General features: G+C 46.2%; 3 protein-coding genes across 4 annotated transcripts; 1 reads left to right on the top strand and 2 right to left on the bottom strand.

The window, feature by feature from the left end:
• Positions 626-5,029, top strand: LOC8083939. The gene is made up of 6 exons (XM_002466315.2): positions 626-1,004; positions 1,837-1,940; positions 2,510-2,620; positions 2,692-2,842; positions 4,111-4,388; positions 4,524-5,029. The coding sequence occupies exons 1-6, from the start codon at positions 717-719 to the stop codon at positions 4,738-4,740; spliced, it is 1,149 nt and encodes a 382-aa protein (XP_002466360.1). The 5' UTR covers positions 626-716; the 3' UTR covers positions 4,741-5,029.
• Positions 5,190-11,234, bottom strand: LOC8083938 (protein FAR-RED IMPAIRED RESPONSE 1). 2 transcript variants are annotated; one of them, XM_021462575.1, is made up of 8 exons: positions 9,952-11,229; positions 9,726-9,803; positions 8,948-9,013; positions 6,454-8,506; positions 6,255-6,379; positions 6,099-6,170; positions 5,940-6,014; positions 5,190-5,652 (listed from the first exon to the last, which is right to left on the bottom strand). In XM_021462575.1, the coding sequence occupies exons 1-8, from the start codon at positions 11,023-11,025 to the stop codon at positions 5,542-5,544; spliced, it is 3,654 nt and encodes a 1,217-aa protein (XP_021318250.1). In that variant the 5' UTR covers positions 11,026-11,229; the 3' UTR covers positions 5,190-5,541. The 2 variants fall into 2 exon arrangements, with proteins under 2 accessions (XP_021318250.1, XP_002463799.1); XM_002463754.2 differs by lacking the exon at positions 5,940-6,014 and having other exon boundaries at positions 5,416-5,652; positions 9,952-11,234.
• Positions 13,576-14,739, bottom strand: LOC8084161 (photosystem I reaction center subunit III, chloroplastic). The gene is made up of 2 exons (XM_002463753.2): positions 13,885-14,739; positions 13,576-13,781 (listed from the first exon to the last, which is right to left on the bottom strand). Exon 1 carries the CDS (start codon positions 14,610-14,612, stop codon positions 13,923-13,925), a length of 690 nt encoding a protein of 229 aa, XP_002463798.1. The 5' UTR covers positions 14,613-14,739; the 3' UTR covers positions 13,576-13,781; positions 13,885-13,922.

Genomic DNA, 15,391 nt, shown 5'->3' with positions numbered 1-15,391 from the left:
AAAAAACCACCACTAAAAACAAGATCCCAATGGATAAAATGGAAGAGGGGAAGGAGTAGTACCTTAGGAAACCGTTATAAGCCTCGATCCGACACCTCTATGCTTGGTTTTAGGATTTAGGGTTCGTGGGAAGAGAGAGGAAGAGAAAAAAGGGGATGGGCACAAAGGCAGAATGAAGAGAGGAAGAAGAAGGGGCCTTGGCTCGGGCTGGTTGGCCAGAGCTCGGCGTCGAGTCGTGTCACGCCGAGCTATGAGGCTAGGCGACAAAGGGCAAAACGCCGAGGTATGTGGGCCGCCGTGCGAATTGGGCCTCGCTGTTTCCAACCGCTAACCTCGGCGCTAGGTCATTAAACGCCGAGGTATGTGGCTCGGCGCTATTGTATTTCACGCCGTGCTCCGGCCACGTGTTTTCAACGGCCATGGTCGTCGATGACGTGGCACCACCTCGGCGTTGCATCATACGACGCCGAGCCACATACCACGGCGTATTGTATGAGAACGCCGAAATACGGTCTATTTTTAGAAATTGTTTCACGAGGGGTCTAATTGTAAAAATTGTTTTGAAAAAGGGCTAAATTGCAAAAAAAACTACAGCCCAAAACCCCGCATCGCCTAGAAACCCACGTCGACGGCGACGACTTCTTCGAGCCATTCATCGCTATTCCCCCTCCCTCCTCCCGCCTCCCGCCAGGACCAGGAGCCGGATCCACCACCCCATGGACCCCGCAAGGGAGCCACTTGCCGGAGGCGGTGGCCTCCAACGCCGCGCCGCGGCCGCCGCGAGGAGCGGAGGGGGGCCACAGGAGCCGCCTCCACGCGGGCAGCGCGCCACCATCCACGCCGACGTCGACCCGCCGCCGCGGCCGTGGCCCTGGATGCAGAAGCTGGCCATCGTCGCCATCGTCGTGCTCGGGTGCCTCCAGTTCCTCCCGGCCACGCACTTCCGGGACCCCAACGACCCCCAGCGCAACTGGATCCCCATTGACGGCTCGGGGAATCCAACGGTACGGTACTGTGCGCCACGCTTTGTCTCACTCTCTGTGCGACTGCTTTGCTTCTTGGATTAGGAATTGCCGGGGCTGTGTGCAGTGTACATTAATTTCTAGATAGTTCACCAGAATGCTAGTGTTTTTTTTTGTCTATGAAATTTAAAAACCTGCAAAATTTTGGCACAATTACTGTAGAATTACAACCTTTTGGACACATACCATTGTTTGCTGCAAAACTAGAACTATCTGTTCTTGCAAAAAACTAGAGCTTTTCAGGGAAAATTGAAAATTGTAGTTGTACAGCACAAGTGAGTATATTTGTTTTGTGTCATGTTTCCAAAAGCTGTAGTTCTGTGGCGCTTTTGTTAATAGTTACAAGTGAAATTTACTTGCATATTCTCAAAGTTTGGACACTGGCGAAAGGGCCTCTAGCCTAGTGGTTAGAGCACCTGAGTAGCATCCAGTAGGCCTGGGTTGGACTCCCCGTGGGAGCGAATTAAACAGGTCTAGAATAAAAAAAAATATAAAAAAATAGGTTGGGGTTTCCCCTGGACCCCTGCTGACTTCGGTCAAAAAAGTTTGGACACTGGAGATGACATCTGGAAATAAAATAGCATTTTGATGTTAGTATTGGATTATTCAAGGTCTACAGTCATGAATGTTTGGTGTTAGGTTGCATTTCTCTATTGGGTTGACTCTTTTCTACATGGCATGACTTCACGGGGACTGTAATTTTACTTGGCGTTTAGCTTGCGTGTTAGTCTGGGTTGATATGGACTGTTGAAAAAGGGCTTGAATTGACATTAGGAAAAACAAATTTCTTAACAAACTACTGATTCTGCTGCAGGGTTCTCTAAACTATGTTGGAAGTGTAGATGTCTTCTCTTGGATAAGCTGTCTGGATCTTCGCACTCTTGCTGTGATGACAAATTCCACTCTTTCCAGCTCAAGGTTCTGCATTTTGTGTATTTCAGTGTTATTAGAAAAGTGATCTTAGTACAATGATTTGATTATATAAAATCTTAGCAGTTAATGTACAATTAGCTAACAGGTTATCATGTGCAAGCCACTAGGGTTCATGAGATGGAGCAGCCCTGGGTCATGCACAGCAGCATAGTTATTTGCAAATTACTAGCAATGCCATGGTCTGTTCTTGCACTTCTGCTGTTCATGGTTGCCCTAGGATTAGATATGATATTCATAAAAAGATTAGATTGAGTGGGTTCCTTGATTCTACAGGTTGGTCTGTTAGAGTCAAATCACCCCATTGACATGAAGATAGGATTATAACTCTTTTTGTTAAAACAGAACTAGATCAAGAGTTCCTAATTCCTATCACCTTCCTATGCCCTTGTGGTGTGGCCGTCGGGCTTTGGCATGGTCGTGCACTCGTGCTGCTTGAGTTCATTGGCATCTGTTGGATAGTTTTTCATCTATGTTTTGCCAATAATGATATAGAAGTAAAATTCGATGAATAAATCCTGTCACCAGCATAACTTTTTACCCTTTTTGTTTGACAGTGATCCACAAAATATATCTTTCCATTTCTTAATACCTGAAGGCGGCAACGATAAATCGTCCTACCACAAGCTAAAAGCCTTGCTACCTGATTCAGATCTCACTGTTACTAGGTGAGCACACATATTGGCATGACCTTTATATGTTGTCATTGTGGCCATTCTCATATTTGTGCCCCTTGCAGTCAGAAGCAAATCAAGGACAAGCTAAATGTTGCCACTCCAGAAGGAAACTTTCTTTGGTTATTCCACATGGAATTGTCACCCTTTCTTATTGCAAAATCTCAGTTGTCCAAAAAGAGATATGTTTATATCGCTGCAGACTCCATCATAAAGGTACCAGGCATCCACTCTATCTATTTAGTGAAACCTATCACTGAACTCTTTTGGTCTCCACCTTTCTCTTTTAACAAAGCACCCATGGATATGAACAGTAACTCAAGATAATTGAAAAGAAACTACTGAGCTGTATGATCAAGAGTTTCTGGCAGACAATGGTTCTCACTAAGGATGTAAGTTGGGGCGGGCTATGGCATCAACCCGCTGGGCTGCCGGCGCCCGCTAACCCGCTGGGCTACTTAGGATAGCCCACTTAGATAGAGTGGGTTGAAGTGCCCAACCCACAAGTACCCAGCGGCAACCCACATACATTCCGCTGTCGTCGTGGCATCGTCCGCCTCGTACGGTAGCGTTGCCGAGGGCACGGGTGCAGCCTAGGCGACTGACATGGACGACATGGGTGCTGCCGTGTGAGCCATGGGCAGCATGCTGCTGCAATTGTGAGGCGTCGGCGGCGGTGGCGAGCTGGATGGCGGGGCGTCGGAGGTCAGCGGCGCTGTTGCCACTGCAGGCTCGTGAAGTCCCTAAAGTTGAGGTAGGAGGCGCAACCGTGGAGGGCGAGCATGGCGATGTCGGTTGCGTAGTTGTGTTGAATCGGAGTCCAAAGGCAGCCATCCAATCAACGGCACACCCGCACGTGCATCGGCGCCCAGCAGCCAGTGCTGCAAAGGGACTGGAACCGGATGACGGTCGCCGGCCTGTCTACTCCTGCTGGCTACCATCACTCCATCAGCAATCAGCACGCACGTACGACTCGCGTCTTGCACAGAGCATTGCATCGATTGAACGGTGTTGAGTACATGCGTCCAGCCATGGCCATTCGCCCATTCCAGAACATCCATTAACCATTGACCGAGAGATGAGAGTCTGTCCATGGAGGAGGCTAGCAGATAGCAGCGGACATGCGTTGCGGCACTTTGCGGGCTGCTGCTACTACCCACAACGAGATAGCGGCGAGACGTGGGCTGCCGCATGAGCCCACGTAATGCTCGCAGTTGATGCGGACTCGCGGTGGGCTACCCACCGCCGCCCCACTTGCATCCTTAGTTCTCACTGGCATGAGTGGTACTGTCATATGATCAAACGTTTTCATTCATATCTTTAAAATAATGAGCGAAGTTGTTGAAAACCTTCAATTCATGCACTCAAAAGCAAAATTCCAACGATATTTGGAACTTGGAAGTGAAAAAGTGTGCAAAACTAAGCATTTTATCAACACCTTTGGATTACCTGCTGTGAAATGTTGATTTTTTTCCCCCGTGCAGGGTAAAGTAGAAGATCTTGGTCGCATGGATTTAGGCAGTTATGCCATCGGTGCTGTCTTAGATTGCAGCAAGCGTCTCAATGATTATATCAGTATGGATGTTCTTAGTGCCATACAAAGAGCTGGAGCTGCACAAAGTTGGGTGTCTAAAGAACCTTATAACAAGGATGCATGCCTACTTGATTTTGATGTGCTTTTGATAGAGCCTCGCAAGCTGGATAAAAACCTGGTTGCTTCCATCATGTGGTGGATTAATGCCATTAATTTAGCCAATCAAAGGTAAGTTAAACTCATGATTTCTATTTCATGTGTAATACGCTAATATCCAACACAAATGCACATCTTTGAATCATGCCAAAGTTTAGCCACTATATACTCACAACCGTCTTGGTGATGTTAAAATTCTATTTACAGGGACCAGATTAGGTTGGCTGTAACTCTGGCCTTCAATGATAAGTATATGAAGCTCCCTTCAAACTGGAAGCGCAAAGATGGTGACACTGATATCCTCAACTTTGATGGACCCAAGATTGTTTGTTCTGAAGATGGACGTCAGCATGAGCAATCAGGCTACGGTGCAACCTGGCAGCAATACCTAAACCAGAAATCTGAAGCCATACTGAACATCTAAATAACGGCAGTTCAGTGCACACAATTTTTCCGTTGTCATCAAGTGGAAGCTGACTTGGGACATTGATATTAACCTGTAAACCCTACATAGAATGCATATTGTACTCCAATTACTCCATTTCCGCATAACATTCAGGATACTAGAGGAAATTGTTTTTGCAGCTGACGCCGAAAACTTTTCCTCAGGGCATGTTTAGTTCGTCAACTATTTTGGAATGATGAAATGTAAAATACAAAAAATTTTAGAGTTATGTTTAATTCCATCCAAAATACATAATTTATTGCCCTCATTATGGCTTTTTGAGGCTCATCTAGCCTTTTTTTTTGCTGCTTCTTGAGGTCAAAATACAAATGGAGAATAGTCATCTTTTTACCAAAAAATTTATATGGTGTTTAGTTCTATTATGTAAAATGATGGACTAAATCCTAATTTTTTTTTGGGATGAAAAGGGAACTAAACACCCTTTATTCCAGTTCAGTTTAGTTCTCTCCCCTACAGGTGGCCCAATTACCACGCCCAAAGGGCAGATATCGTATGATAATTGTGCCGAACCATGACATCTTGCCAACGCCCACTGGATCCTTGCTATGCCTGGATCCAACACCAGCAGTCTCCATTCCTGGTTGGCTTTGACAAGTGCGTTTGAATTGCGTCCACCTCCAAAAATCCATCCAATGTACCATGCTAAAAGATTTCATTGACATGAACCTGCCGGGCAAGGCAGTGTTTCTACATCATTGGTCATTACATAATTTATTTACAACTACATTGCTACTTCTCGCATGCATCACATATTGTACATCACAGGAAATCCCAGACTGGAATGGTGTACTGGCCTTGATCTGTGGTCTGGTGGCCCAATTGAGGATTGCTGCTAAGAAACTGCAGTGATTGAATGTCTGGAGGTGGAGCCTGCAGTAAGAAAGATTTGACTTGTCAGGAAATTCAATAGCGCAACCCACTTGTTACAAGTTACAACTAGTATTTAATTAATAAGTTCACGTGACATTTTACTGATCTCAGTGATTTAAATGACATCCAAATGCAAGTTTCCCTATATACAAACTTACTCTGAAGGGGAATGTGCTGCGGCACGATGACAACTTATAGCAATAAATTATCAATGCCAAGAAATATGTTAACTAGCAGAATTATAGGGCTCTCACAGACATGAAGTAGCATTGAATAGGAAATATGACCTGTGTAATTGGAGGACCACTATGAAAGGGTGGTGGTTGTAAATGAGGCTGCTGAAGATGTGTTGGTTCTTGAATCTAACGACATGTTAAATTGCAGTCCGTGAGGGAAAGAAGTATATAATTCTATTTTGCTTCAACAAGTCATGATTTCCATGTTACCTGCCCAAATGGTGACATGCCTGGGAATCCTTGTAGAGAACCAAGACCAAACTGCTGTGCAACATAAGGGGCCTATATTTGCACAAGTATAATATACATCACGTCTGTTCCTCAATACATATGGAAAAGAAAAAAGAGAAAGGGTGCCAAATTTACCTGGATCATATGGCTTGGTGCAAGAAACTGATTTGTTGGAGTTCTTAAATGATTTTGGATATCATTTGAAACTGCGGGAGGATCAACCCTGAGTGGAATTTCAATCTCCTCAGGTTCCAGCAGACCTACAACAGGTTAATCAGATAATGCACTGATCATATAAAATCGAATACCGTAGCAGTGCAGGTAATGAACAAACCTTGTCTACCCTTTTTCTTCTTGTTTGGATCAAGAGGACTTTGTTGCTGACGGCGCACCTCTATATTTTTAATCTTCTTACCAGTTGCTCTGCGATGTTCACTGCTGCTTACCTCACTATTAAGCAGATTTGGCTGATTGCCTTTCAGGACAGTACTTAAGGAAGATTTATCATGCAACTTCGCTTGCAAAAGTACCTCCACTTGTTCAACAAGCTGTTCATATTGGCTTTCCAAGAATGCATAAGCTTCAACGCTTTCTGAAGCTTTTGCTGCAATTTTATACAAATTCCGGTATAATGTGTTGTACCGTTTTGACAATGAAAACTTGGGATCTTCATCTATGGCGGCAAACCCATAGTTCTCTGGAGATTCACTCTGAGCATCTTTTCTCCATCTTTTCAGGATATAATGTGGTGGAAGTTCTTTAATATCTCTAAGATCAAGAATTTTCAATACATGGCAACAAAGAAGACCCATGAATTCAAACTTCTTACAACTACAAACAACCATACATTCTGTTGAATCAAATCTAACAAATTGACCTCGAGGCCTGTCTTTGACAGTTACCTGGTACTCAGATATTGGTCCAATCTCGCCACAGCTATAGACCATGCACTTTGAGATCTGTTCATATTCCATCCGGAACATCTCAAAAAGTGTTGGAGTATATGAATTGGCAGCTTGCCAAAGCAGATGCAGTGGTGCTACTCTTTGTGCTATTTGAGCCCCAAGGTAGTCGGCTTGTTGTTCAGCTAGGCGTTTCTCCTCCAAAAACTTATCATAATTGATGAAGAAGTTTTGAAGATCTATTTCTGGTTTAAGAAGATCTGTCAGGATGGTATCCATGTTATCACTTCTTAGTGCGGTTGCAATATCAGCACAGAACGTATCACGCCCACATGGCAAAGCCCATCTTTCTCTATCCTCATACAATTTACAGAACCACTCATTATCCTTTATACTGTATTTCTCCGAAAGGATTTCCCAGCTCGAATAGAAGTCATCCTCCTCATATTCATACAGCCACCTACTAAAATCTGATGCAAAAGTCTCCGAGCCTTGGAAGGTATCCCTGAATAACTTAGTAGCATTCAGATACAAATGCAGTAGTGAGAAGCGGTGAGTGGTACCAGGCCAAGAAGAAGAAACTGCATCACTAAGTGCATCAGACTGATCAGTCAAAACTGTTTTTGGTTTCTTTCCACTCATAGCAGATTTGAAGGTCTCAAACAACCATCTAAAGGATTGGACTGAGTCATCATAAATCAGCGCCGAGCCAAATATTATCAGCTGCTTATGATGGTTAACACCAGTAAATAACAGTAGATGTCTCCCATAGTCACTTGTGCAATATCTTGTGTCAACACACACTACATCACCAAAGTAGTTATAGTCCATTATTGATTTACCATCAGCCCAGAACACGTTTGTAAACTGATCATCTTCATCTACTTGAATGGCGTAAAAGAAAGAAGGATTCTCGCCTTTCATCCTATGTAAATATTCACAGATGGCCTGGGTATCACCTAACTGCATATCTTTCATACGTTTTGTCCTTGTGTAATTTTTATACTCATTTGGTATCAGAACAACTTTTGGTGGATCAGGAGGCTGTAGTACCTTTGCTAATAACTTTTGGGACTTCAAAATCTGAATGTCAACCAAGGGAGTTTCAAGAACGTGATTATGATCAGCCACAAACTCAGTCACTACATATTTTGCACTTGCTGTAATCTTAATAGTCATGTGTGCCTGGCAACCAGTTCTTGTTTCAGGTCTTAGTTTCTTTGATTCAATAGAAGCACTTTTTGGACGAAATCCCTCCTTGGAACAAACATATGCTCGAGATTTTATAACATTCTTTGCTGTTTTGTCCAACCAGCCTTTTCGGACATTGAACCCTGCCGTTCCAGCATAGTTGACATAGAATTCATAAGCTTTATCCTCATTCAGAAAAACCATCCCAACCTTTGGTTCTCCCCCAGGTCCAGGGACGACTTCAATTTCTGGATCTGGTTCCACTTCCATTGTTTCGTCTTCTTTGCTCTCAGCCTGGACAAGGGAAAATCCTGAGCATTTAATCAAATATAACATATGCAATTGCAGCTGTTCATAGGTTGTATTACTTTAAAAATTTATTATTCTAGACTGTTCTGTTACTAAACAAAATTTAGACACTGCAGACTTAAGAGACATCTCCTATGCAACACCTGTGGATCCTCTCTAAAAAGAAAGTTACACAACTAATGGATGCTTGGTTCAAGGAAATAACCCATCCTTGATGGGATAGTCCACCATGGAATCATCTCATGAATTTTTGTAGGATCACCTTCATCTGCACTAAGCATGTGCTTGCGAGGGATGAAGTGGTGATAGATCAACGCATGTGATTCCTTAAAGCAACCAAGTGCGTAGGTCGGAATTAGGATCAGATGATACAGCACCACTTCTTCCTCAAACAAAATAACTCTACACGTCTCTACTGGATCTTACCTTCTCCATTTTGAGATTTTGCTTCTCAAGACGTTTGGAACGCCTTTCTGAAGGCAGCTGAGAAGGCTGCAGAGCACAAGAGTACGAGAACATAAGAATAATAACAAGATAATTGTCATATGTAAATTGTTCATGTGCAGTGAAAAGTGGAAACCATAACGAATAAAAGGGAAGCAAGTTAGTGCCTACCAACTAAGAGAATTTCGATCAATTCATCAGATAACACAATAACAAAGACCTGGCAGGTTAAGTTAATTGATTACAAATATGTGAGCCTACAGCCACAGTAGCATAACCGGCAAGAAATAACACTCCAGAATTCAGATTTAGCAAGTTAAGCAATCGCACAACAAGAAGAGTTACAAGATATATACTTTTTACACACAAGAGTACACACGCACACAAAAAAAAGACTGGTAAAAGCATGTAAAGAGCCACGAAGATAACACCATTTTCTGTAGAAATGAACTGTGTATGCAAATGAGGCACATACACCCCCCCCCCCCCAAAAAAAAAGACTGGTAAAAGCATGTAAAGAGCCACAAAGTAACACCATTTTCTGTAGAAATGAACTGCCTATGCAAATGAGGTAACAGTACATATTTTCTGGCCACAAAACAATATACGGCACATTCAGTCATCATTATTTCCTTGCATGAATATCATTAGGCGTAGAGTTTGTGATATTCACTTTGGTTAATGGATAAATAAAGCATGTAACCAATGCTGTAGCAACAATGCAAAGCATTCAAAATAGGCAACATGGTCAGAAAGTTACCAGCTGTTCTTCACTTGACAGAAATCTACCTCCATCACCACGCTTACGCCTTTCAGCCAACGCTTGCCTTGAAGCAATCTAGAAGGAAAAGAGTATGCGACATCATATGGGAGTAAGTGCTTGTAGGGAAAAGAGTGTGCCAACTATTTTAGTATGTCTCTTGAACACTTTGAAGTTTCTGATACATCTTTACATGTAAATACTGATAGCAAACTAAGCTGTTGACCTTGGTAGGCCTGCTGGAGGCTGGTCTGCTCTGCCGTTTAGAGCGGTACTTATTGAGTATCTTCTTTCTCTCCTCGTTATTGTACTGCGATGCCCTTACACCAAGTTCCCTCAAGACGTGTGCCTGCAAGGCATCGTCCTCCATAACAGTCTTCCTCGGCCTCCCTCTCCCTCTCTTTTCCTTCACTTCCACCTCAACCTCCTCTTGCAGTCCTTCCTTATCCTCCTCCCCTTCACAATCTTCTCCATCACCATCAGAAGCAGGAGAAGCACCTTCAGCCACCTCCTTCTCTACCTCAAACCCAACAACAGACTCCTCATCATGCTCCACCGCGGCCTTCTTACTCCTACCCCTCCTGGAACGCCTCCCATTCTGCAGCTCTAGCCCATTCCCAGCACCAGCCAACCCAACACCTTTCTCCACTTCAATCACCTCTGTATTCTTACCGGGATTGCGGCTCCTTGTCTTATAAGGTTCCCTCTTCCTCTTCCCCGCAGCAGCAGCAGCAGAAGCACCCTCCACCACCTCCTCTGCTTCCTTCCCTGCATCCGAATTATCCTTACATTTACTCCTATTCGCACAATTGCCTTTCCAGCAGAGGAACCGCTGCAGGATCTTCTCGCCGTCGCCCACCGAGCGGCGGTTGGAGCCCATGCGCGCCTTGAACCCCACCCGCTCGCCGTAGCCATAGTAGAACCCCTTGGCGTCGTCGACAGAGTCGAATTCCATCCCCACCGCCGGCACGGTCGCCGCGACATCCCCGGTGGCGACCTGCAGCTCGTGGCTGTGCTCCACCACCAGCTTGGTCACCTTCCACTTCCCGCCCGCCCCGTCCTTGGCTACCACCTCCATCATCGCTCTGCACCGCTCGCCCGGCGGCCCCGCCGGCGAGGCCAGAGCGTCCTCCTCGTCAGCGTCGCCGGTCTGGGGCGGGGGAGGCGGGCCCGCGGCCGCCCCCGTCGAAGCGGCCTCCTGCCCATCAGCGGTGGCGGGCTGGCGGAGCCGCGGGTCGGGCTCCGGCGGTGGGTCGGAGCTCGCCGCTGCCTGTGCCCGCGCGGCGGCCCGATCGACCATGCGGGGTAGGGTTTGGGAGGGATTTGAAATGGCGCGCGTTTGCGCGGCAAGCGGGGGAGTGCGGAGGAGGTGGGGGACTGGGGGTTTACGTAGCGATCGGAGGTGGGAGGGGAGATCGGGTGTGGGGAGGAGGCGTCTTGCCTTGGCTGCGGCGGCCGGCGAGAGTGGGGTGCGGGGGGAGGGCCGGAAAGGGAGGAAGTGGCCTGTGGCCTGTGGGGATCCGATGGGCGCCGAGCCAGCGCTCCGCGCACCGGAGGTCTCTCACTGCGAGGTGGGCCTATCAACGGTGTGGCCCGCATGTCATGGGATGGTGTGTCGTTGACGATTGTGACGTTAGAGGGGGCACCGATGGGGTCGTGGCGGCCACCGGATGAAGGGCGACAGTGCGGTGCCAGTGAGTGCGCGACGCGTGTGCCGTAGGCCCCGTAGCACGACGGTGCGCGCGGGGGTCAGTGGAGCGCGGTGCGAGCAAGCGGGGCTGGAGTGTCAGTGAAAGGAAGGTGGGGTGTCTGTTCTGCACGTGCGGTTGGTGACGTGTCAAGCTGGCGGGTGGATAAGATTATACAGCGTGGCAGTCAGAGTGGTCGGTGCACCGGTTCGCTTGGTCCACGTAGGACTGTAGGATGCTTATGGCGAGCTCCTGCTCGTTTACATGTACTTAAAGTTGAGCATGCAGCCCGCGGGCCGAAGGCACGGCCCAAAGCACGGTGATTTGGCTCGGCCCGAACACGGCACGATCCGATCCTAACCAGGCCCGGACCGGTCCGAAGCACGTAACGGGCCGTGCTTAGGCCGACCCCTCGGCCCGCAGGGCGGCACGGCACGGCCCGCTTTTAACAGCAGGCACGGTGTCGGTCCGGTATTAGAGAATTTGTGAAACTTGAAGTATCGTTATGTGACTTGTCAAACTTATAATTTTTGACAAGTGAAATATGATCTTTGAGTATATTGTGTTATGTGAATTGTGAAATATTAATGTCTACGAATTGAATGTGATTTACTTATGCTTTGTTAAATTATATATTAAATTTGATGTTTTTTATATAGCGGGCCATAGGTCGGCCTGAAGCACTATTGGACTTCGTGCTTTTCGGGCCGGCCCGGCTCGAAAATCGGTCCACAGGCCGTGCCTGGTCCATCAGGCAGGCACGATAGCCTTGGAGGCACGACCCGGTGGCACGCGGGCCATACGAGCCCGTGCCCTATCGGGCCATGTCTAGCATGCCGTGCCGGGCCGAGCCGCCTGTTGATCATCTTTACATGTACTGGTAATCTGATATGGGATGGCTAGTGCACTGATTCCTCGATAAACAATTTTATCATCTCCCAGTGATCATTGCGATAGGACTTTTTTTTTCAAGAACGTGTTCAGCACATAGTATTTCATATAAAGAGGAAATTTAGAGTTTACAGAGTGACTAGCACAATATAGCGAGATGTCATTGTGCAAGGCTCGGGTGGGCATTACAAGAAGCGATTACACATAAAAACAATTTGCAACCAAAGAACAACGGGCTACCTAAGTGCCCCACACCAAGAAGACCGATATAGCCCCGAAGCCCGCACCACGACAGGATATTCTACATCAAACTATTACTAGCTCGTATTTAAAGAAAGTCGTTTAACGACATAGTCTCTAAAATCTAAGTTCAACTCTTTATTTTTATAAAAATATTCATCAAAAATGATATATGTATATTTTAATAAAAGTGTTTTTCAAGATAAATATATTCATATGGTTTTCATATTTTCAAACTCAACAACTTAAAGTTATTCATGATTTATATTCTCAATGTTTGACTTAAAACTTTGTTCAAAACAACTTTCTTTATAGGTATGGAGGGAGTATATTGCAACAAGCAACATTGCTCGAAACGTTTTCATGAGAATCATAAAGAAATTTTGTAGTTTTTTTTCACATACAAGAGAGTACACCGAAATTTTAGATGTTTTACCTTCTCATTGGTGTTTCAGCTTACTGTAGTTCTTCTATTCCAAATCGAGGAAGCTAGTCAATTTTTTTTAGAAACAATGATAGTGATTGTCAAAGGAACAATTTTAGAGAGAATATGAATTTATCACACATTACAAGGAAATATACAAAACGATTCCCGACTCCCGAACGGTTTTGACATTTGTACAATAGCTAATGTCTTCTTAATATGTTATTAATGCTGCTAGTATACACAGAAAAGAGTTTGTTTATTAGGAAATAATCAAATATAACTTTGAATGTCAAATTGGGATTCACTAAGACATTGGGTCGAACTTAGCTGAATTATATATGTGTATTAGGGAGTAGTAAGTGATGGAGTTGTTTTGTTTTTCTTTGTTGAGTGAAGGCAGTAATTTTGAGATTGTATCCAACACTCACATCAGCTTTTGTTTAAGAGCATCTCCAAAAAACTAGATAAAATTACCTTCTAAACTATAACTTGGTACTTCCCTCTAGTCGAGCACTTGAACCAATTCTGTGTTTTAATTTTGTGCTCTAACTAATTGGGAAGTTATACCTCTTCACTGACGATTAACACGCAAGTGGCAACGCAATGCAAAATGAAATTGTTCTCAAGATTATCTTTTTGAAGCATATTCTCAAGAATTTTCATGAAGGTGAATACACACAAGAGATAGAAGTCCAATTATACAAGGCTTTCATCCAGTTTCTTTTAAGTACAACAGATCACTTGGATTCCTTCCCCCTACCAGCTCCTACACCAAAAGCCATCGATCTTTCCCCACATACGCACTGCGCCCTGCACAACAAACAAGAACACAAGGCACGTTAATTAGTCTTCCATTATTAGTAATCACCAATCAAGAAACAAAACTGTTCAGCGATAATGGATCCGGTCTTGCCTCGCCAGCAGCGATGTGCAAGCAGGTGCAGCACGCAGTTAGTAGTAGCCGATGTCCTTGTCGTCGACGACGAGGTCTCCGTTGATGAGCTCGCGGTACGCCGCGACGGGCCAGATGAACCCCCTGGGGAGGAGGCGGGTGGCGAGCTCGACGTCGATGATGATCTCCCTCATGGCGGGCTTCTTCTCGCCGCTGATGGCGATGAGGTAGCTCCTGCCGACCCACCCGATCCACCCGGCGATGTAGAGGAAGAGCAGGCCGGGGGTGATGAACTCGCCCCAGTGCCGCTGGTCGCCGCTGACGATGAGGTGCGGCAGGCCGTCGGCGCCGCAGAGCAGCCCGAACTTGCCGTAGTTCTCGAACCGCTTCTTCGTCTTCTCGATGGTGGCGTTGATGGCGAGCGCGGGGGCGCTGTCGGGCGCGTACTTCTTCAGCGACGCCGTGAGCTTCTTGATCGAGTTCTTCTCCCGCTTCGCGAACGCCTTGGACTCCTTGCACGGGGTCAGCCCCGCGATGTCGGCGGCCGCGGGCGGTGGGGAGGTGGCGGCCGAGGAGAGAAGCACCGACGACAGCGCCAGCGCCGCCGAGAACGTCTTCACGGAGGACGCGAGCGACACGCTGTTGGCGTTGCCGTCGCCGGTGGCGGAGCAGGCCACGGAGAGGCGCGCGCGAGGGAGGCGCGGCTTCGCGGCGAAGGCGGCCGTGGAGGAGGCGGCGAGGGCGGCCATCGATCTCTGCTTCTGCTTCTGCTTCTGCTTCTGCTGCTGCTGCTGCGTCCGGCGTGGAGCTGGAGCTGGGGAGAAAGAGACGAGCTTATTGGCACTGTGTGCGGGGTGGAGCTTTGGGATCACGAAGAAACGCGCTCGGGATAAGGAGGCGCGGTGCGAGTGGGTGAGGCGGGGATAAGGGGGAGTGAGGTGGGCGCTGCGGATTGGCGACGGGGCATCCGGCGTGGCCGCGTCGGCGCGGGCGCTCGGATTTTGTGGGGTCGCCGCTTGCTTTTGGGCTTGTGGCTGCGGCGAGGCTGCTGCGGCAGGGATTGATTCTGGGGTTGGGTCGTGTGCTTCCCATCTATATGCATGCTCAAGAAAAGTAAAGCTTGATTCTCAAGTTAGGATGTGTTTGGTTAAAAGTGTTAAAGTTTAACATATATTATAGTATTTTTATTTTTATTTATTAATTATTGTTTAATCATAGACTAATTAGACTTAAAAGATTCGTCTCGCAAATTATTCTCTAACTGTGTTTTAGTTTTGTAAATAGTCTATATTTAGTACTCCATGCACGTGTATCCAGAGTTAAAGTTTAACTTCCCAAACCAAATAGACCCTTAGACCATGTTATCCAGTCTAGAGTTAATTAATTGTTACATGTAGGTCCTAAATTTAGTCTCATTTAATCATTTTTTTATCAAACATTATGACTAAAAGAATTAAATGACCTTTAGCCCTCTCTAATTACTTTGGAGTGACTAAAAGGAACTAAACCATTTAGGAGGGACTAAAGT

The sequence above is a fragment of the Sorghum bicolor genome, chromosome 1, assembly GCF_000003195.3.
Source record: "Sorghum bicolor cultivar BTx623 chromosome 1, Sorghum_bicolor_NCBIv3, whole genome shotgun sequence".
NCBI lineage: Eukaryota > Viridiplantae > Streptophyta > Magnoliopsida > Poales > Poaceae > Sorghum > Sorghum bicolor.
The sequence above is the reverse complement of the archived record's forward strand: the minus strand, read 5'-3'. Positions and strand labels throughout refer to the sequence as shown.